Source organism: Ovis canadensis, chromosome 19 (assembly GCF_042477335.2).
Source record: "Ovis canadensis isolate MfBH-ARS-UI-01 breed Bighorn chromosome 19, ARS-UI_OviCan_v2, whole genome shotgun sequence".
Lineage (NCBI taxonomy): Eukaryota > Metazoa > Chordata > Mammalia > Artiodactyla > Bovidae > Ovis > Ovis canadensis.
In genome coordinates this window covers 46,978,302-47,002,420 of record NC_091263.1, presented here as the reverse complement: position 1 = coordinate 47,002,420, position 24,119 = coordinate 46,978,302, and the positions used below count along the sequence as shown (strand labels likewise).

The following is a 24,119-nucleotide window of genomic DNA, read 5'->3' as shown; positions in this document are numbered from 1 at the left end:
GACAGAGTACCTGATGAACTATGGACTGAGGTCTGTGACATTGTACAGGAGACAGGAATCAGGACCATTCCCATGGAAAAGAAATGCAAAAAAGCAAAATGGCTATCTGGGGAGGCCTTACAAATAGCTGTGAAAAGAAGAGAAGTGAAAAGCAACGGAGAAAAAGAAAGATATAAGCTCTGAATGCAGAGTTTCAAAGAATAGCAAGGAGAGATAAGAAAGCCTTCCTCAGCGATCAATGCAAAGAAATAGAGGAAAACAACAGAATGGGAAAGACTAGAGATCTCTTCAAGAAAAGTAGAGATACCAAGGGAACAATTCATGCAAAAATGGGCTCGATAAAGGACAGAAATGGTATGGACCTAACAGAAGCAGAAGATATTAAGAAGAGGTGGCAAGAATACACAGAAGAACAGTACAAAAAAGATCTTCATGACCCAGATAATCATGATGGTGTGACCACTCACCTAGAGCCAGACATCCTGGAATGTGAAGTCAAGGGGGCCTTAGAAAGCATCACTACGAACCAAGCTAGTGGAAGTGATGGAATTCCAGTTGAACTATTTCAAATCCTGGAATATGATGCTGTGAAAGTGCTGCACTCAATATGCCAGCAAATTTGGAAAACTCAGCAGTGGCCACAGGACTGGAAAAGGTCAGTTTTCATTTCAATCCCAAAGAAAGGCAATGCCAAAGAATGCTCAGACTATCACACAGTTGCACTCATCTCACACGCTAGTAAAGTAATCCTCAAAATTCTCCAAGCCAGGCTTCAGCAATACATGAACCATGAACTTTCAGATGTTCAAGCTGGTTTTAGAAAAGGCAGAGGAACTAGAGATCAAATTGCCAACAACATCCGCTGGATCATGGAAAAAGCAAGAGAGTTTCAGGAAAAACATCTATTTCTGCTTTCTTGACTATGCCAAAGCCTTTGACTGGGTGGATCACAATAAACTGTGGAAAATTCTGAAAGAGATGGGCATACCAGACCACCTTACCTGCCTCCTGAGAAACCTATATGCAGATCAGGAAGCAACAGTTAGAACTGGACATGAAACAACAGACTGGTTCCAAGTAGGAAAAGGAGTACGTCAAGGCTGTATATTGTCACCATGCTTATTTAACTTATATGCAGAGTACATCAAGAGAAACGCTGGGCTAGAAGAAGCACAAACTGGAATCAAGATTGCTGGGAGAAATATCAATAACCTCAGATATGCAGATGACACCACCCTTATGGCGGAAAGTGAAGAGGAACTAAAAAGCCTCTTGACGAAAGTGAAAGAGCAGAGTGAAAAAGTTGGCTTAAAGCTCAATGTTCAGAAAACGAAGATCATGGCATCTGGTCCCATCAGTTCATGGAAAATAGATGGGAAAAACAGTGGAAACAGTGTCAGACTTTATATTTTGGGCTCCAAAATCACTGCAGATGGTGACTGCAGCCACGAAATTAAAAGACGCTTATTCCTTGGAAGGAAAGTTATGACCAACCTAGATAGCATATTCAAAAGCAGAGACATTACTTTGCCAACAAAGGTCCGTCTAGTCAAGGCTACAGATGGATGTGAAAGCTGGACTGTGAAGAAAGCTGTGCACTGAAGAACTGATGCTTTTGAACTTCGTTGTTGGAGAAGACTCTTGAGAGTCCCTTGGACTGCAAGGAGATCCAACCAGTCCATTCTAAAAGAGATCAGTCCTGGGTGTACTTTGGAAGGAATAATGCTAAAGCTGAAACTCTAGTACTTTGGCCACCTCATGCGAAGAGTTGACTCATTGGAAAAGACTCTGATGCTGGGAGGGACTGGGGGCAGGAGGAGAAGGGGAAGACAGAGGATGAGATGGCTGGATGGCATCACCAACTCGATGGACATGAGTTTGGGTGAACTCCAGGAGTTGGTGATGGACAGGGAGGCCTGACGTGCTGCCATTCAAGGGGTTGCAAGGAGTCGGACACAACTGAGCTACTGAACTGAACTGAACGGCTCATCCAGGCTTCCCAGGTGTCTCAGTGGCAAAGAATCCACCTGCTAATGCAGGAGACGTAGATTTGATCACTGAGTTGGGAAGATTCCCTGGAGAAGAAAATGGCAACCCACTCCAGTATTCATGCCTGGGAAACCTCATGGACAGAATAGCCTGGCAGGCTACAATCCATGGGGTCACAAAAGAATCAGACACGACTTGGCAACTAATAAAACAACAAGATGGCTCATTCACTATGCAGTAGGGGCGATGACATTTACAAAACCATTGAAAACCACCCAGTGCTTCCAATGACAGATCATTGAATTTTGTGAATATAAATACATATTTAAATAGCTACACAGAGCTTCAGTGACTGTATTAACCCTCATCACAAGTCCTCTTTCTTACAAACCAAGCATGCAAAAAGATACGGTGACTTTGTGTGTATTTGGAAATAATAGCTGTCTTTTCCTGCCTGTGTATTTCTCTCCTCAGTGGAAGGGGAAAGCTGTCTGGCGGAAAGGAAGAAGAATGGCTAGGGGCTAATAGAGAGGCTAACTCGTTTGGTGGGAAGAATGTCCCCTGCATAGTGTGGAAGGGAGACTCATTCACCATCCACCTATATTCTACTGTTGAGGCTATGTTCTCATAAAACTTATTTACTCTTATAGCTGTGATTCAGATGATATTCCTTATGCAGAATGTTCTTAAATTATCATACATCGTTAACAAACAGCAGCCCAATCTTGTTATCCCATTTACTGGATTTTGTAACATCTCTTGGGATTGTATGTAACTAGCCATCTGCATATTACTTAGACAGAAAATATCAAACTGTAAATTCCTACAGATGAATCTAAAAAAATTACCCCAATAATGCAAGTCATAGTGTCTTACTTCACCATGTTTTATAAAAGTTCTGAATTCTCTGACAGGTCATTAAACACTCTCATTTAGAAAGGAGCTCTTGACATAAGAGGAGAATTTAAAAGAACTCTACTTCCTTAAGGTCAACAGGATTAGCAGAAAAAGCTACAAGAGAAAATCAAGAGTTAAATTTTTCATCCTTTTTTTTTTTTAATTAACAACAGAATAAACAAATCACCAAGGAGACTATTTCTTTGGACCTTGGCCAGCTAGGTAGTGAGAAATATCACAAGGGATAATTGTATTTCTCTTCATAAGAGATGATGACCAATTATGACTTATGAAATGTTTTCCTGACTCAGTAAATGCTGCTTCTGCTATATAGATGTCTATCAGGGAACCCAATGCATTCTTGAAGAAACCCACATCTGAGAAAAAGAGGCTGTCATAAAGCCTTTGGTGCTGGAGACATTCTACTTTTCTTATAGAATTAGCCAAAAACTCTGCTTTAGAGTAACAGGCGCTCGGTTTACCCTCTTTCTTGGAAAAAAAAAAACACACAAAAAAACCTAGAGAATAAATATGAAACAATAGTCATCAAAACAGTGCACATCAGGCAGCAAAGACCATGAACTGTGAATGAGGTAAACCCCAACTATCTCCACCTGGCTGTGAAGGAGAAACCCAGACAGAGCAAGGTGGACTTCTGGAGTTGAGCAGATGGAGCTGAGAGACTCAGGAAAGCAAATGGATAGGATTTTATGGAACAGAGTGCTAGAGAAAACAGAGTTGCACTGAGAGAGAGTCTTGAAGCTATGCAGAGGGTCTCACGCTCACTGCCCAGGGCCCAGGTTCCCTGATCAGGGAATTAAGATCCCTCAAGCCATGTGGCACGGCCAAAGAAAAAAAGAATAAGCAGGCTGAAGACATTAAAACAGTTATTATAACTATAGTCATACATTCCCAAAGTTATGTAGCTACAGGAAGGATTTTAAAATGATCCAAATCAAACTTCTGAAGACAAAAACTCCAATGGACAGGATGGGATAAATGGCAGATTAGATTGCAAAAGAAAGATAAATAAAATTGAAGACACTGAAATGGGAATTATCAAAATAAACCCAGAAAGAAATAACTAAATGAAAAGAGCATCACTTAGCTGTGGGGTAACTTCAGGAGGCCTAGTACATGTGTAATTAGAATTTGCAAACGTGGCATTGGTGGGAACAGAAAAAAAAAAACAAACAGTTGAAGAAATCATGGCTGAAATATTCCCAAATTCGATAAAAACTATAAACCCACAAGTCCAAGATGCTCAGTAAACACAATCATAGAAAGTGTGAAGAGGAAAGCAAATTGTTCAAAGTAGTGAGAAAGAGAAAATCTTAAAAGCAGACATGATTAAATTTTTACACAAAAACAATGACAATGTCATAAGGATCTGTAACAGAACTAAAAATAAAACGTATGACATTGACAGCTTAAAGGTTGAGAGAGGAGAAATAGAAATATACTATTATAAGGTTCTTGTACTACCTGTAAAATGGTACAATATATAATAAATTTGAAGGTAGACTTGATAATTTAAAGATGTATACTATAAACCCTAAAGCAATCACAGAAAACTCAAAACAAGGAGTTATACTAATAATCCAACAAAGGATGTAAAATCGAATCATAAAACACTCAAAAGTCCAAAAGAAGGCAAAAAAAAAAAAAGGAACAATGTAAGAATTAAAGATATTAAATTTAAAAAATAAAAAACTAAAAAAAATAAAATAAAATAAAAAAAATAAACAGCATTTACCAAAAAAAAAAAAAAAAGAATAGATAGGACAAAGAGAAAACAAATATCAAGACAAACTTAAACTTAACCATATCAACAGTCACATTAACTGCAAATAAAGTAAACAACCAGTTAAAAGATAGATAAATGGATAAACAAAATGGACAAAAGTTTCAAGATGTAACTATACACTGTCTGTAAGAAATCCCCTTTTAAAAAAAAGACAGAGTACAACTAAGAAATTGAAAAAAGGAAACATTAAGTGGCTATATTAATACCAAACAAAGCAGATTTCAAAATAAAGAAGATCATTTAATAAAAACAATCCAGAGGACACAGCCTTCTTAAATGTTTATACCCTAATAAGAAAACTTTAAAAAGAGTCCATTGGAAAGACCTAAGAAAAATAAAGCAGTTAAAGATTGTGTTAATAAATAAATAAATAAAATATATGAAATAAAAACTGATAGAACTTACAAAGAGAAGTAGAAAAATCCACAATCATAGCTTTCAGTATCAACTGAGACCAGAACTAGACATAAAATGAGCAAGATACAGTCGACTTCAACAATACTATCAAGTTGATCTGGTTAACATTTATTAGAACATCCACCCAATGAGAGCAGAGTACACATTCTTCCCAAGTGCACATGGGCCATTGACCAAGATGGAGCATATTCTGGACCATAAACAAGTCACATCAAATTTAAAAGAATTTACACAAAATGTGTTTTCTCACCACAGTGGATTTAATTAAAAATAAAGAGCCCTGAAAGTCTCCAAATTTCTGGAAATTGGAGACTTCCACTTCCAAATAACAAAGAGCCAAAAGGAACTTTAAAAATATTTAGGAGTGAATCAAAATAAAACACAATATATCAGAATTTGCGGGATACAAAATGAGTACTTAGCAGAAAATGCTATATAGTACTATAAATAAATGCCTATATTACGAAAGAAATATCTTTAATCAACGATCTCAGCTTTCAACTTAAAAGAATGGTATATGAAAAGCAAACTAAACCCAAAAGAAGAAAAAGAAAGTAATAATGATAGAAGATAAAAATAATAAAGATCATAGCAGAAATCAATGAAATAGAAAAAAAAATTTTTTTTAATAAGAAAATCATTGAAACCAAAAGCTGATTCTTTGCAAGGCTCAATAAAGACAAACATCTTGTCAGATGATAAGAAATAAAAAAGAGAGAAGATAACCAATTATTAGTATCAGGATCAAGAGAGGCAATATCACTATAGACAGCACATGTGAAAATGGTAAGAAAATATGAACACTACGGCTATAAATGGGGCTTCCCTGGTGGCTCAGTGGTAAAGAATCTACCTGCCAATGCAGGAGACATGGGTTTGATCCCTGATCCAGCAAGATCCCATATACCTCAGAGCAACTAAGCCCGTGTGCCACAGCTATTGAGCTTGTGCTCGAGAGCCTGGGAGCTGCGACTACCGAATTCACATGCCACAACTACTGAAGCCGGTGTGCCCTAGAGCCTGCGCTCTGCAACAGGGGAAGCCGCTGCAGTGAGAAGAAAGGACAGCGACTGGAGAGCAGCCCCTGCTCACTGAAACTAGAGGGAAGTCCACGTAGCAGTGAAGACCCAGCACTGCTAAAAATACACAAATAGATAAAATAAGTTTTAAAAATTAATTCCAAATGGATAATAGACCTAAATATAATACCTAAAATTCTAAAACTTCTAGAAGAAAACACAGGAGAAAATCTTTGTGACCTTGGATTAGGCAACGTTTACAGAGGTACAATATCACAATCCCTAAGAACAAACCGATACACTTCATCAAAATAAAAGTCTTTTAGTTTCTGAAAGACATTAAGAGAACGGACAGCAAGCCACAGACTGGGAGAAAATATTTGTAATCCATGTAACTGTATCCAGAATGCATATGCTCTGAAAACTCATAACAAGTAAACAGTAACCCAAAGAAACTGGGCAAAAGATTCAAACATAAAAAAGATATACTGATGTAAATAACCATGAAACTGAAAGTGAAGTCGTGCAGTCGTGTCCAGCTCTTTGCAACCCCATGGACTGTAGCCTACCAGGTTCCTCTGTCCATGGGATTTTCCAGGCAATAGTACTGGAGTGGATTGCCATTTCCTTCTCCAGGGGATCTTCCCAACCCAGGGATTGAACCTGGGTCTCCCACATTGTAGACAGATGCTTTACCGTCTGAGCCACCAGGGAAGTCCAATAAGCACATAAGAGATACTCAAATATCATATATGTCATCAGGGAAATAGAAATTAAAACTGCACCCCTATCAGAATGACTAAAATGGAAAAGATGTTGATTTCATGTGTTGACAAGAATATGAAGGAACTATAAATACCATAAACTGCTGTTGGGAATTTAAGATAGCACAACTACTTCGAGAAACAGTTTGGTAGAGCCTTAAAAAGTTAATCCCATCTCCCACATGACCTAGCCATTCTATTCCCAGTATTTACCCAAGAAAAAAGAAAGTGTGTCAGATGCAAAGAACAGACTGTTGGACTCTGTGGGAGAAGGCGATGGTGGGATGATTTGGGAGAATAGCACTGAAACATGTATATTGCCATATGTAAAACAGATGACCACTGCAAGTTCGAAGCATGAAGCAGAACACTCAAAGCTGATGCTCTGGTACAACCCAGAGGGATGGGGTGGGGGGGGGAGATGGGAGGGGGAGTTCAGGATGGGGGGACACATGTGCATCCGTGACTGATTCATGTCAATGTATGGCAAAAACACCACAATATTATAAAGTAATTATCTTCCAATTAAAATAAATTTTTTTAAAAAAATGAAAAAAGTGCATGTCCATACAATGACTTGTACATGGATGTTCATAGCAATTTTACTTGTAACATTTCCCAAACTTGCATAATCCAAATGTCCATCAACAGGTGGATGGGTCATTTCAAAATATATGCACATATCAAATCACCATATTGTACACCTTAAACTCACACAGTGTTATTTGTCAATTATATCCCAGTAAGTTTGGGAGGAAAAGGGAGAAATAGCCACACAGGTGAATGAATAAACAATGTTGTAGTTATACCATGCAATATTATTCGGCAATAAAAAAGGAAAGGGCTATTGCAACCACTGAAGCCAGCAAGCCCTAGCGCCTGTGCTCTGCAACAACAGAAGCCACTGCAATGAGAAGCCCAAGCACGGCAAATAGAGAATAGCTCCAGCTTGCTGCAACTAGAGAAAACCCACCCAGAGCCACGAAGACCCAGCGCAGACAAAAAGAAAAAAATTTTTTTCATTTTAAAAAAAGAAAAAAGGAAAGGGTTATTGATACAACATGGAAGAATCTTAAAATAATTATGCTCATTGAAAGAATACAAAAAGATTGTCTACTACATGATTCCACTTATATAGAACTCTAGAAAGTGTATAATCTACTGTGAGAAAAAGCAGATATTTAGTTGCTGGGTATATTGACTATCTTGATTATCATGATCATTTCAAGAGTGTTACTTATATTAAGACATAAAATTAGACACTTTAATTATGTTCAGTCAATTATATCTCCATAAAGCTATTTAAAAAACAACAGCAAAAATTCTGCTCCTTGCCGAGTCTTATACTAATTAAAGCTGCATGTGTGCAGTGGGCCACCCTTAACGTTTTGGGGACAAGGGAAGGAATATGAACGCAGGTGCCTCAACGCACAGTCTGCCCCTTTGTCTTTCCAGGCCAGGCACCAACCAGTTGTCCCTCATCACCCCTCAGATATAGGGCGATATATACCGGAAGAGGGCAGAAAGGGGTTCCCACCAGCCCTGGAAGCAGGTGTGGGATCCGAGGTTCTGAACATTGTGAAGATAAAGGAAGCAGCTGGGCTTCAGCTGAGCCTATCTTGGCCCTTGAAGGATGAAAGGGGACTCTCCACCCTTGCCTGGGATGTGGTTTGAGGAGATCAGACTAGAGGAGGCCAGACTAGAGGTCTTTAAAGCAAAGTTTATCTTCAAGGAGATAAGATTAAAAATGGAAAATGTCTAAAACTTCCACAGCAATTTGACCGCAGCACGGCTGCAACATCCAAGCTGGGGTCATTTTTCTCTCAATTCACGTGTACTGAATTTTATAAAAGCTGTGTGTCCTCCACGGTTTGGATACAAATGAAAAACAATAAAGCAAAAATCAAATCCTTTGCCACATATAACTGAGACTCTGCCTTAAAACACAGGGCTCTGAGCAGAGGCCCCTAAGGAAGACTGGTTTCAAAGTAGGATAAATGTAGGGTGTACTCTGTTAGAACAGATCTCTGGCCTGACTTTTGTGAGGCTTCGATCAGCCTGACTGCTCCACCTGTGCGTCCTTCTGGGTCATTCTGTGTGGAGTTATGAGAGCACCGCAGGCAGTGGTGATTCTGTGTATTTCCTGACTCAGAATTTGAGAAGAGCTGCTTTTTCTCCATTAAAAAAAAAAAAAACAAAACAAAACTGTTTTGCTTTGTTTTATAGGGTAGGATACACAAAGGAAGAAGATTATGTCCTCTATTGCACAGCACAGGGAACTCTGCTCAATGCTATGTGGCAGCCTGGCTGGGAGGGGAGTTTGGGGGAGAATGGATACATGTAAAGGTATGGCTGAGTCCCTTTTCTAGCCACCTACAACTATCACAACAGTGTTAACTGGCTATACTCCAACACAAAATAAAAAGTTTAATAAACAAAAGTAACACAGAGAATAGTATGTCCGTGTGAAACACAGCTAAAGAATGAGAAATGTAAAGAAGAAAAAAAAAAAAGATTATGTCCTTTTTTCTCCACTTGAACATGAAAACAAAGGCCGTGCCATTGCTCCCTGCTAGTCCAGCCCCGCTGGAGTCCATAGCAAACAGGGCCCTTACCTTGTGCACACAGGACTTTGCGTTCAGGAAAAACAGCTCCACGGTGGTTTTATCCTTCAGGAACGATATGCTCTCAATGTAAAACCTGGAAAACAGCACAGAAGTTGACTCCTTCAGACTCCTTCCCTTCTCTGCATGGTTTCCTCATGTAGTGTCTCTCAGAGAATTACGAAGAGCTAGGGAATGGTTGTGCTTTTTTTCCCTTTTAAAAGCCATCTGCAACATGTATGCACGCCTATAAGTATGTATGAAAATATGTGGATATACGCAGACATGCAGATAAAGTCTTCTACAGTGTGTTGGAAGGTGAGTGAGAGAAAAATCCAAAATGGTCACCACCTGCAAATCCATCTTTATTTTCTTTCCTTTATTTTATTCTTTATAAATAAATATATATTTATATAAAAATATATAAATAAAATTTATTTATTTTATTCTTTATTCTTGCCGTTCCTTTGACACAGGTTCTGGGAGTTCACAATACCTCCCACAGCTTTGAAACAAAGCCCAGGCGAGCTCTGAGGGCTGAAAGCAGAAGTCTGCTGAGAGAACACTACTGTATAACTGAACCTAGAGGCCCGTGGCTCCACGGTTTTCAGACTCAGGGTGGGTGTGAGGGCCCCCGTTTACCTCGCCCAGGGGAGTTTCAATCACGTCCTCCTTCCTTCCTTCACTTTCATCCTTCCAGGCTTTGGGCTTTCCCTTGGCTAGAAGCCAAGCTCCCCACTTAACACTGGTCTTTCTCATGCAAATCAGGGTATTCTGGGTCTAGCTTCCTCCACTCCCTTTTCTGGGCCTTTGCTTGTTGCCTCTGTGAGGCCCAGTCCCTCCTTTGGAAAAAAGTTGAGGGTCCTGAGGTGGGGAGGGGAGGAGAGTCCTGTAGAAAGCTGGCTGGTTGAAGGCAGGCCTCTGGGGTGCAAGAATGGGCCAGGGGTGGAGGCCCCACCTGATGAATAATGCATGAAGAGACTTAATACCCGAAGACAGCTCACAGCTAGGATCCTGGAAAAGAACAGGCTCTCAATCTGGTGAGAGTCAAGATAAATCCAAACTGAAGTCCCAGGGAGCTTTGCTCTTAGCTCTGCAAAATCGTGGTAGATCTTGGACATTTGCGCTTTTTATTTATTTTTCCTCCCCTTTCACAATAAGGAAATGTTTGAGACATAAATATAGCAGCTTTAAGAGGCGGTGAAAGATTTTATCACTGAGATGGTAAAAATCATTTGAAAAATTCCACCCTTAGTGTTGAATCATCAAAGGAGGTTTCAGAAAGAGAATAAATCCTTTCTATTTTCACTTACAAGGGTTTATCTCACTTATTAGTGAACTTAATGAAGATTGGGCTCCAAAATCACTGCAGATGGTGATTGCAGCCATGAAATTAAAAGACGCTTACTCCTTGGAAGAAAAGTTATGACCAACCTAGATAGCATATTGAAAAGCAGAGACATTACTTTGCCAACAAAGGTCCCTTTAGTCAAGGCTATGGTTTTTCCAGTGGTCATGTATGGATGTGAGAGTTGGACTGTGAAGAAGGCTGAGGAGAACTGATGCTTTTGAACTGTGGTGTTAGAGAAGACTCTTGAGAGTCCCTTGGACTGCAAGGAGATCCAACCAGTCTATTCTCAAGGAGATCAGCCCTGGGTGTTCCTTGGAAGGAATGATACTAAAGCTGAAACTCCAGTACTTTGGCCACCTCATGCGAAGAGTTGACTCACTGGAAAAGACTCTGATGCTGGGAGGGATTGGGGGCAGGAGGAGAAGGGGATGACAGAGGATGAGATGGCTGGATGGCATGACTGACTCAGTGGACGTGAGTTTGAGTGAACTCCGGGAGATGGTGATGGACAGGGAAGCCTGGCGTGCTGTGATTTATGGGGTCGCAAAGAATCAGACATGACTGAGCAACTGAACTGAACTGAATGAAGATTGATGAGTGTTAGATGTGCAAGAAGGGAAAGTTAAGGATTAAGGGGTGGGGAGAGATGAAGAGTTGGAGGGAAAAACCAGCTTTGGAATCAAGAATGTAGAATATGGAGTCCCAGTTCCATCCTTTATTACCTGGGTGGCCTTGGGCAAGTTAGTTAGCTTCTTTGTGTCTTCTCTAAACTGCTGTTATGACTGCACTTACCTCACAGCATTTTGGAAGAATTAAATGAGATAACACAAAAGGATGTGAAGCAACAAATACTAATCATTGCTAATAAAAATCCATTTTCTGGAATTTAATGCTATGTGGCCTGGCGGACGTGGCCTAAGCTTTGAGTCTAAGATACTTCATCTATAAGGTGGAGATAAGGATGGCCATAGTAGGGACTTTATGAAGTGCCCAATATAGCCTAATGATCAAAGACGGTTGGAGTCTCTTGTCCTGCCAGTGATACCCTGATGAAATTGTCCACTGCCTCCTGCTCCCTAGATTCCTGCAGAGCCTGGATTCCTATCTTTTCTGAAGCCTTTTTAGTCCAGTTTTCCTTCAATTCTGTTAGCTTAGCCATAATTTGTTTCTGTTGCTGGCAACCAGAGAATCCAAGTCAGTAGCACTTCCCACGTGCTAGGGACAGTATGCAGGGCTCTATACGCATGCTGTCATTTAACTTCAGCAAAACCAGATGCCAGAGGTAGCAAGTTATTAACCCATCTTACAGATAAGAAAACTGAGATGCACAAACAAAGTCAACTTCCCCAAGTCACCCAGGTAGAAAATGGGGGAGCCATGATTCAAATGAAGGCCTTTCAGACTTCAAAGTTCCTACTCCAAACCAGTATGATAGGATACTTTCCTATAATAATAATCACAATGAAATATAACATGTACACAATGCCAGGGGGCCCAAGGGAGCAATGCAATTAAGTCAGCTTATGAATCAAGAGAAAGAAGGCAGCCAAACTGAAATCCAGAAGACTCCGTGTCACAGGACACGCTGTCCCCTAGGGACAATTGAGCCCAGTCTTAAAGAATGCATGAGTTCACCAGGTAATGAAGGGAGGAAGGGCATTCCAGGGAGAGGGCATGTTAGCCAGATCAAGCCTCTTTCTAGTCTTCAAGAATTAAAAATATCACATGCAGGGAGCTGGGTGGCTTAGCACCAAATCAACTTGTGACGTGTCCAACTCCGCATAGATAACTTCGTACTAGACATCGGGTTCCTCTTGTTTCTGAAGCCCGGGTCCCTGACTGTACCCTAGTTCCAGTAAACAGGTCCCTATCTTGTTTTCCAGTACTTTCTGGCAACCCGCCCTGTTGCCTTCTAACTTTCTGCCTAGGCGTCAGATTACCCACTCTCTGAATCCACGGTCCCCTCTCTCCCTCAAGGGAGCCACTGTGATGACTATATTTATCGAGGGTTTGAAAAGTACATATGGTTTTCCAGGAGAATGGCTCCCTAGGCATACCTATCAACATGTTCTATGAACTGAAAACAGAATCTAAGGATTCTCCGTGAAATGAAACTGACTATCCCAGACTTGTAAAATAAAGACCTTTTGTTTCAGGGCGTTTTTTTTTTTTTTTTTTTTTTTTGTAAAAGGATACTGTTTCCCTTTTGCATGCTTACTGTGAATGATTTCACTAAGATTTTGCGAAGTCAAAGCCCATGGTTCAATTTTCAGCCTTGAAACAAACCCAAGCTTTTGGGTTAAGCATACATTCTGGAGACAGACCTCATACAATTTAACAAATGTAATTTCTTGAGAATTTGCCTTCTTGAGAAGAAGTTGTCTCTACTTTTCATGGTCCCCCCGTTAGCATTTTTCTCTCCTGTTGATGGGACAGGTGTTCACCTAACCGCTAATCAGTGATAAGAGAACATCAACCTCAATGGCATGACAAAGTTGGAGGCGGGGCAGGCCTGTCAGCCAGATGATGATACACGTGGGTTGAAAAGCAGAAGACTCTGACTGTTTGGGAAGGGCTATCCGTTAGTGGTCACTGTCATGTAGGCGGCCCATATTTTCCTCTTGTGTCATTTCTTTATCATGATCAAAAGTCAACAATACAGGGAATTCCCTGGCGGTCCAGTGGTTAGGATTCAGTGCTTTCACTGCCGTGGTCCAGGTTCAATCTCTGGTCAGAGAACTAAGTAAGATGCCATGAACTGTGAGGTGTGGCCAAAAAAAAAAAAAAATTGGGGCAAAAAAAGAAAGAGTCAACATCACAGAGTTGGGGAGATACTAGGTTGAAGTCTAGTCCCAACACTGATCCATGCTGGGGTCTGGGGCCAAACTGCTTGGCCTCTTGTTGCCTCCCTTATCTCACATGTTGTTTCAGTGGTCAGTGAGTGGTGGTGATTATTACTATGTTATTATTATCTGTCTACCAGGAAGACTGTAACAAAAGGTGCGGACTTAGTTGGGAACCTCTTTAAAACGTCAACTGTAAAAACAAGAATGGAAATTCCAGTATCTTTTCTAAGCTTATTTTCTTAGGGAAGTAGGGTGCTACAAAGGTGTCCATCTTGACCAAGAACAGGAAAACACTCCGAAACGAATATTCTTCTGACCACTTAGGACTTCTCCGCAACTGAGCATATTCCCTTTGTTTTCTAGAATCTTTGCTTTGTCTGAGTGACAGCATCAAAGAAGGCAACCTGGGCAGGAATGACTCAATGATTTCTCACTCTGCACAATGCTGACTTCGTGACTGGTGTCCAGTGAGGGCTGCATTCAAATGCCTTGTTCCTGGTTTCACAAAGTTATTGTGGGTAATTTCAGGCATTTACTGCAGCCACCTGCCTAAGTAGATTTCTATCAGGTTCTAATCTACATTCTGAACACAGAGATCTGTATTTATTGCTTATAATGACCCTGCAACCTCATAGTCCTGCTTTATGATGCACGCTGAAGACAGCGGGGTAATTGAAGTGTATTTCACTTTCTGCAAAGGATGATGAGCGTCCCCTATGTTCCCTTTCATCTGTGGGAGGGGTGCGCTCTTAGAGAACTCCCCAAGGGAAGCACTATTGGCTTCTACATTGTGCTCCCCTGCCAGGAAAACTCTGCCTCACTTTCAGATTTCCAGGCAACCCTAGAAGAAGCAGAGAGGGCCCTCCAGGTGAACCTGTAGAAACCTGCCCTGTCGCTCCCCTCTCTGCATGACTCCAGGGAAAGGCTGGAGGCCCAGGAGGGAAAGGGCCTTGCTGTGACCAGTACAAAAAGGGAGGGAGTCATCTGCCCCAGGCAATGAGAAGTGCTGGGGTCCCACGGTGAATTCCACGTCCTTGCTTCAAACTGCAAAATAGCCTGCCCCTGTCCATCATGAAGCAAGTAGGGACAAACTCTGTGAGAAGGAGACAGGAAGGAGAGGTTAATTGTTTTTAGGGAGGTGATGGCTGGGCGGAGTGAATGATGGAGAAATGATGAAATCTTCCACCCAGTGTAAAGTAAATGGGTCAGGGACTTCCCTGGTGGTCCAGTGGCTAAGACTCTGCACTCCAACGCACAGAACTTGCGTTCAATCCCTGGTCAGGGAACTAGATCCCACATGCCACAACTAAGATGCTGCATGCATAAACTAAGACCTGGTGCAGCCAAATAAATAAGTAAATTTTTTTTTTAATAACAAAACAAGAGTGAGTCAGACCCAAGTCAGACAGTTTCCAAATTTCCATATTCAATGACCATATATCACATTATAGAATTTTTAACCCCCTGAACAGGTGGTTGAGGCAGTCTTTGTTATTTTTATATCATAAAAATAGTTTACATTTAGTGAGGGTCTTCATGACTTGTTAACATCCTCCAACAAACCCCCTGTATTACTGTCAATTCCTATTACGTCTTCTAGATGAGGAACAAAGCCCATAGAGGCTGCCAAAGGCCACAAAGGTAATACACAGAAGAGTTAGGGTTAAAACTCAAAAGCAAGGTGAAAGCACTGGTTTTCAAGGGATGAGTGAGGTACATCTGGTTATGGTGAAGACTTTTTTGTTTTTGTTATTTTTTTTAACTGGTAACTGGAGGAGAATTGCTTTACAATGTTGTGTTAGTTTTTGCCGTACAAACACGTGAATCACCCATAAATATACATATAGCCCCCAAAGACTTTCTTTTTTTGAATTTTCCTGACTTAGAGAATGCTACTTGCCAGGGATGCTGGAAATATCCCATAGAACAGCTTGGCTCCCTATAATGAAGAACTACCTGGCCCCCAGGAATGTTAGCCAGAAACCCTAAGTTCATGGCCCAGCTCTGAACTTCTGTACCCTACAGCCTTTTCACCCCTCATACTACTACTGCTTTCCTCTGCCCTTTCGATGTCACACTGAGGACAGATTAGAGAGGAGACTGAGCAGAGTCCCACAAATGCTGTCTGATATGTGATCCAGGGAGCACACAGAAACGTAATCCTGTAAGAAAGTGGAATTGAGGTTCAGCCTGTGTTTTAAATGATTCTGTGCCTTTCTGCAACTCTCATATAAATAAGGATGGTGGATCCTCAAATACAGAGGCTGCTTACCAACTGCCTGCAAGTTCAAGTATGGGTTAGGCCAGGAGGTCACAGTCAATATTAAGGCAACCAACAGATGCTTTCCCCAGGTTCTGGGATAACGTTCAGATCGGTGTGCGGTGGTAGGCAAAGACGTCTGGCTGACTCACACATCTGCCTCAAATACCTCTGTTGGGCCCAAGGTAGAAGGAATCCTTTATTTCTCTGTGCTTTTTAATCACATTCCTCTGGAAAGAGATGAACTTTCCTGTCCTCTCCTTACTGTAAATCACCTACTCTTGACAGCTCTAAAATAACTCATTGCTATCCAGCCACAAACACTTCACTTTTCTTCCTTTTATTACACTTCACACTTGCATTTTTAAAAAATTGCTTAATGTGTTTATCATAGGAATATATAAGTAGACAAGCAAAAAATCACTCCCATAATCACTCTCTGTTGTTCAGTCTCTAAGTTGTGTCTGACTCTTTGTGACCCCATGGGCTGCAGCATTCCAGGTTTCCCTGACCTTCACTATCTCCTGGAGTTTGCCCAAGTTCGTGTCCATTGAGTTGGTGATCCTATCCAACCATCTCATCCTCTGCTGCCCCCTTCTTCTTTAGTGCTCAATCTTCCCCAGCATCAGGGTCTTTTCCAATGAGTCGGCTCTTCCAATCAGGAGGCCTAAGTATTGGAGTTTCGGCTTCAGCATCAGTTCTTAGAATGAATTTTCAGGGTTGATTCCCTTGAGGAAATCACTCTACCCAGAGATTAATTACTGTTAACAGTTTAATTTTTTTCCTACTCACATCTTTTACTTAAGTGCAATCCTGTTTTCTGCTTTTATTCCCTAGAATATGTTGGGAGCATCTTTCTCTATCAATAAATCTTTCTTCACCAGGATCTTTACCTGTTGTGCTGTATTCCAAATGTTTGTCTTCCTTTAAAAAACAAGCATACAAACAACTGGAATGATGTGGATCCATGAGTTGTAGTCATGATGCTTCCTTGAGTTAAACTCTACATGTTCCAGAAACAGGCCAGGGGGTGATAAAAGACTTGAAAAAAGTCTTTCAAAGACTCTGCAGCAACTTTGACTGAAAGGTAGCAGTGTTTCTCCACATCTCCTACTAGAACTCTCTACACACAGCCAATTCTCAGCCCCAAGTGTCACACACAATACTTAACTGGTACCTCTGAGAAGTCACTTACAGTCCCTGAACCTCACAAAGATGGCTTGGAAAGAGAAGGAGAAAAAGAGGGGGAAGAAGAGCGGGAAGACCAGAAAGAAAAAAAAAAAAAAAGAGCAAGAGGCAGTATGATAAATGTATAGCAGGGGGGGAAAGACCCAAGACCCTGGCTCTGCTGGAGCTGGGTGGTACCAGCCAGAGCCACCTCCTCCCCTGAGGCAATGGGAGCTTTTCCAATGAGGTCACGCCCAACCCCCTCCCTAACCTCCTCACTTCTGATTTTTAAATGCCTGCTTGCTCACTATCAAGCTTTTCAAATGCTTGCATCTGGGCTGCATTACCAAAGAGGCCTTTGTGTTTGTGGAAGATAATTTACAGCTGCAGATAACAACCCAGGGCTAGAGGAGTCCCTTGGCAGCCTGGGGGCGTTTGGACTCACAGGAAAACAGAGGATGGGTTAAATGAATTACAGTGCATACATAAATTATGCGGCGTCAATACACACATGTGTCACACCTAGAGTTAGCACCTACCACTGAGATTTTATAACTACAGCAAAGACAAATTTTAATTCTGAAATTCATCAAGGGAGAACTAAGTGCCTTCACTTGAAATGTTTTCTTCCCTCCATGCAGAAGCTGCATGTGTTTCTGAGCTGCTCCCTGCCTCCTGGGAGATATTAACCAGAAGAAAGTCTTTCCCTGTAAATCTGAAGGATGTAAGTGTTTAGCTCTTACAGTGAAACGATGAAACAGTGAAGCGATGTTGTTGCTTGGTCCCTAAGTTGTGTTTGACTCTTTACAATGTGCCAGGCTCCATGAGATTCTCCAGGCAAGAATACTGGAGTGGGTTGCCATTTCCTATTACTGCGCATCTTCCCAACCCAGGGATCGAACCCCCATCTCCCACACTGGGAGGCGGATTCTTTATCACTGAGCCACCTGGGAAGCCCAGTGAAAGGACACAGGTCAAATATGTGGCACAGTGACTGCCATAACGTTAATGCTACATTTTAACAGAGAGGAAACCTCTTCAGAGCAAAGCTTTATGGTATTTTTCTTTTTCATAAACACCATAATTTGAAAAAAAAAAAAAGATACTTTCTTATACTTGCATATTATTCTGCAAAGTTATTTTGTATCCCCTGATCTCTTTTTAATTCACAACCAACTTGCCCAAGATCACACTATCTCCAGGACACAGTAACAAAATTTGGGCCAGGAAAGTGGAAGTTTTGGGGACTGGAGGGGTGACTCTTTAAAAAATTTCCTATAGTGATTCAGATATGTGGCCCTTCTCCTCCTGGGGAAGCTCTGAAATGCAATGTACCTTTTCATCTTAAGGCTTCTATTACAGTGATCATTTGTGCACTGTAAAAATGCCATCACTTACTGAACTTATCTTTACTGTTGGCATTTGGATACCTTTATTTTCACTTATGTGTTTTTGCTGCACTGCGAGATCTTAGTTCCCTGGTCAAGGATTGAACCTGGGCCCCAGCAGTGAAAGCACCGACGGAATTCCCCTACATTTGGATAGTCTTAATTGTTAGCAATGAAAAGAGCAGTTATGTATATCCATATAACACATTGCTTCTGTGGGGATTCCTTCTTTTGTGTGCACTCAGCAAGTGTGTACTTCAGTGTCCAGGAGTAAGCGACTCATACCTGCTGATGGGAAAGGCAGTGACCTTGAAATCAAGAGATCATGTGTATTTCTAGAGGCTTCTATGGTGACCATGTGTCCAAATACAATCAAATGCTCTTTGGTTCTATTCTTCAGTGACTCACATCTATTGTCACGTCAGGCAACCTGGGGTGGGTAGTGGCGATGTCTGTTAGGACATCGTATCATAAGTATCAGCAGCGGTCCTGTTTTACTCAGAAGGCTAGAGACCCTCCGAGAGGCCAGTGACTTCACTGCGGTGGCTATCGTCCCATTTGAGAGACCCCCGAAAAACTGCATTCCACTCACTGACCTCGGTCAGTTCACTTATTTCCTTGGTGTATGCTTTTTGCTCTATCATTTCTTTAATTAAATTGAAGTAACAACAAGTCCTTAATTGGAATAATAACAAAGACTATTATGATCTCACTGCACAGTTGGCAAGAAGAATTAAGTGAATAATTAAAAGCCTGATAAGGGCCTTTAAACATGTGAGTGGTTAAGCGAAAGTAAAGCTAAGTGATTATGGGACACTTGTGAGATAAAAGCTGAAACTCACAAACAGTCAGCAGGCAACTTCTGGCTCCCCAGAACCTGCTTTGGAAACACAGGGCTGCCTTATGAGTGACTGCTCAGAAGGGAAGACTGAACTTTCTCCCTTGGCATTTTCAGATAAAAAATAGATCAGAGAGTAGTGGTCAAAGAACTAGTGCTTGTTAAATTCTCCAAAGACATAAAGCTCTCATTGAGTAGTCAGTCTACAGAAACACTACATGTGTGCACAGAGATGGAAGTACAGGGATGTTAGCTGCAATGCACATTTTAATAAATCACTGGAAACAGCCTACAAGCTTAATAGGAGCCTGAACAGCTAAATTATGGATGTGTAAAGAAGTAAATTGGACTTTTATATACCCAACGAAAGATCTGCTGAAGCTCCAATACTTCGGCCACCTGCTGAGAAGAGCTGACTCACTGGAAAAGACCCTGATGCTGGGAAAGATTGAAGGCAGGATGAGAAGGGGGCAACAGACGATGAGATGGTTGGATGGCATCACCGACTCAAGGACTTGAGTCTGAGCAAACTCTAGGAGATGGTGAAGGACAGAGGAGCCTGGTGTGCTGCAGTTCATGGGGTGACAAAGAGTTGGACATGACTTAGTGACTGAACAACAACAACAAAGGAAAAATCTCCAGGTTAGGGTGGAAAAAAAAGTAAACCACCAAATAATTTATCAGCATTATTTTTCTCTAAGAAGGAGAGCGAATTGGGGAAAAAACAAGGGAGAGGCCTGGTGGAGAATAAGTCGTCTTTTTCACTCTATACTTTCAGGAAGTTTGAAATGTTTACAGTAATAATAAAATTCTTTATGAAAAAAGATACTGATTTATGTTGAGCCATTTCCCCTACAAGAGGAAAGTTTTTCTATGCTTGGACCCCTGCTTAATTACTAATGTATATATTTTTTCTTATTGCTGCTGGTCTGTGTTTGTTTTCGTCTCCATTTCCATGGACACAGCACTCATATCACACTCCAGGAAACTCCTATTTTTGTTTTTTTTTTAGGATTTCTGTGCACTTTTTCATACCGGCTACATCCTGGACAAATCACCGTTATGCTACCTACTTCCTGGGTTTTAAAAATGTGACTTCTGGTGGTAAGGAAAAAAAAAATCTAAACCAGATTTCAGAGTAAAAAGCAGAAAACAAATTGGGGGCTGTCAATATTTTATTTACTGAATAAGGAGCAGCCTCCATCCTCAATCACCATCAATACATATTAAAAAACAAACAAAAAGGTAAGACAGTCAGGACACCTTATTATGACACTTTTGGATTGCATGGAGCATAAGGAGGTTAAAAAAAAGTGTTCGTGGAAACTGACATGATTTTATCAGGTAATCAGTCATTGTATAACCACCCTCCTCCCCAAAGAAAGACATGAAGCCTCCACCAACCTGTCATAAAACAAGTATAGCCCAACATCCAAAAAATAACGTAAGCTTAGAATACAGGTCCATTCTTCAGGTTGATCCAGCTTTATGAAAACACACTTAGATTTATGGGAAATCTTCTACCTTAGCTTATTTTATCGTATTTGGCTTCAGATCAAGAAAACAAATTTATTATGAAAATATATCAAATTCAGGATAGTGGCGAGGGGCTAGTACCTAAGAAGTGGTTCTCAGAAAAACTGGTAACATTTTATTTCTTAAGCTGGCTACAGGAACACGGGCATTACTCTTTATAACATTTTATTATCTTTAATGTGAAAAAATATTTCTATCATTGGCCAACTATAAGAAAATACTGATTTAATGCAATACATCCATGTCAGGAGAAAATAACTGAGGCCCATATGTATGGTTAAGTGATCTGCCCAAGCAGAGTTCAGAGAACAAATCAAGAATTCCTTCCCAGCAGTCGCTCTTCAGGAAATCAGAATGTAGATTTCTGCATTAAGGTAATTCTTTCCATGAGCAGTCGTTTGCATTTTATTGCCTATTCCAATTAAGGTGTGAAACTGTATAAAATTCAATTATTTCCACAGTCTCTAGAAAACATACGTACATAATATGTAAAATAGTGTTTGTATATTTCAAATTATAAAAATCTAGAAGTATGTTGAGTCAAAAGCAGGTTATATATTGAAATATATAACATGTTTTTTAGCTTCACATAGATTCAAGAGCCTTTGAAAACTAAAGGAAGGTGAGCCTATCCTTCATCTTCAAAGGAAAACAGTTCTACACGTATCTATGGTAACTCGTTCCCCAGACTAAGACAGCAGAGAATCTCTTTCACATTATTTTTTTTGACAGGTCTCTTCTTTTTTTAAAATTCTTTATCTCTGATCACCAAGAATTTTTTTTTCTCTTAAAAAAAAAAGACCCCAGGGGATGGTGGACGTGTCTCTGAATACATACCTCACAGAGAAGCACAAGATGGTTGGGCCTGGTTTCTTGGGTAAATCGTGGTCAAGGACTCGGTGGTCTAGCTGAAGCCAGTTCTGCTGACCCCTGTAAGAGTAAAACAAGGAAAAAGGATTACACGGAAAGCCAGAGCAAGTTTCAGGAAGCACTGTGTTGGCAGAGCGGTGGGTAACAGTTACACTCACATGTGGATGGCAGGAGTGTAACCTGTTACCACCAGTAATGGGGTCAACGGAGCAATTTCTATCAAGATTATAAAAGCACCTGCCTCTGGACCAGCATTTTCATTTTTGGGAGTTAATCCAGATAAAATCACACATGTGGAAAATGGGCCATGTATAAAGCTACTCACTGCAGCACTGTTTGTAGCAGCAAAAAGGCTCAAAACAACCTAAGCATCCAACAGGATATTGTTTTAAAAAAATGAATGTAAACAGCAATGAAATACTATGCAGCCACACAAAAGATCGGAAGTATCTTTACTAACTTATTGTGAATGATTTTTAAAATACACTGTTAAGTGAAAATGAAAGATGTGTAATGAGTATAATATATTGCCATTATTTTAACTAAAAAAAGAATACCTAGACATACCTGTATTTATATTATAGAAATAACTCTGAGAGTGCATCATAAAATGAACACGAAACTGAAAACACAGGTTGCCTTTGAGGTAAAAACTAAATTTTTATTAACTACAAAATCTGAAATATTTTAGATAATCAAGAAGGGAAAAACTTTTGTTTTAATGAAAAAGGACAAACACAGATAACAATACTACAGCTTTTACTTAAGAAATATGGAGTTGAAACACTAGTATATCCTCGAGTGTGAAGTCAAGTGGGCCTTAGGAAGCATTACTCTGAACAAAGCTAGTGGAAGTGACGGAATTTCAGCTGAGCTATTAAAACCCTAAAAGATGATGCTGTTAAAGTGCTGCACTCAATACGCCAGCAAACGTGGAAAACTCGGTAATGGCCACAGGACTAGAAAAAATGAGTTTTCATTCCAATTCCAAAGAAGGACAGTGCCAAAGAATGTTCAAACCACCATATAATCACGCTCATCTCACATGCTAACAAGGCAATGCTCAAAATCCTTCAAGCTAGGCATCAACAGTACGTGAACTGAGAACTTCCAGATGTACAAGCTAGATTTAGAAAAGGCAGAGGAACCAGAGATCAAATTGTCAACATCCCCTGGATCATAGGAAAAGGCAAGAGAATTTTAGAAAAGCATCTACTTCTGCTTCATTGACTATGCTAAAGCCTTGAAAGTCTTTGACTGTGTGGATCACAACAGACTGTGGAAAATTCTTAGGTGGGAATACAAGACCACTTTACCTGTTTAATGAGAAACCAGTATGCAGGACAAGAAGCAACAGTTAGAACTGGACATGGTACAACAGACTGGTTCCAAACTGAGAAAGGAATATGACAAGGCTGTATATTTTTATCCTGTTTATTTAATTTATATGATGAGTACATGGTGTGAAATGCCTGGGCTGTATGAAGCTGGAATCAAGATTGTTGGGAGAAAAATAAACAACCTCAGATATGCAGATGACACCACCCTAATGGCAGAAAGTGAAGAGGAAATAAAGACCCTCTTGATGAAGGTGAACGTGAAAGATGAGAGTGAAAAAGCTGGCTTACAACTCAGCACTCAAAAAAGCTAAGATCATGGCATCCAGTACCATCACTGCACGGCAAATAGAGGAGAAAAAATGGAAATAATGGCAGATTTTATTTTCTTGGGCTCCAAAATCACTGAGGATGGTGATTGTAGGCATGGAATAAAAAGATGCGTTTTCCTTAGGAGAAAAGCTGTGAGAAATCTAGACAGCATTAAAAAGCACACATATCACTTTGCCAACAAAGATCTGTTTGATCAAAGCTATGATTTCTCCAGTAGTCGTGTACGGATGTGAGAACTGCACCATAAAGAAAGCTGAGTGCTGAAGAGTCGGTGCTTTCCAACCGTGGTGCTGAAGAAGACTCTTGAGGGTCCCTTGGATTGCAAGGAAATCAAACCAGTCAATCCTAAAGGAAATCAACCCAGAATATTCACTGGAAGGACTGATGCTGAAACTCCAGTACTTTGGCCACCTGATGCAAAGAGGCGATTCACTGGAAAAGACTTGGATGCTGGGAGAGATTGAGGGCAGGAGGAGAAGGGGGAGGCAGAGGATGCAATGGTTGGATGGCATTACAGACTCAATGGAGGTGAATTTGAACAAACTCCAGGAGATAGTGAAGGACAGGGAAGCCTGGCTTGCTGCAGTCCATGGGGTCGCAAACAGAGGTGGACATGACTTAGTGACTGAACAACAAGACTAGTATATACAGAATAGGTAACTAATAAGAACCTAGTGAATAGCAGAAGGAACTCTAT

The 24,119-nt window shown here is 40.6% G+C and overlaps 1 protein-coding gene across 12 annotated transcripts in view; it reads right to left on the bottom strand.

Annotated features, from left to right (window-relative positions):
- FRMD4B (FERM domain containing 4B) overlaps window positions 1-24,119 on the bottom strand; it is a 375,185-nt gene that overhangs the window by 106,594 nt on the left and 244,472 nt on the right. For all 12 annotated transcript variants that reach the window (XM_069561668.1, XM_069561673.1, XM_069561676.1 and 9 more), the window contains 2 exons: window positions 21,720-21,812; window positions 9,509-9,593 (listed from right to left, as the gene is read on the bottom strand). In XM_069561668.1, coding sequence (XP_069417769.1) covers window positions 9,509-9,593; window positions 21,720-21,812 — 178 coding nt within the window. The remainder of the gene's footprint in view (window positions 1-9,508; window positions 9,594-21,719; window positions 21,813-24,119) is intronic.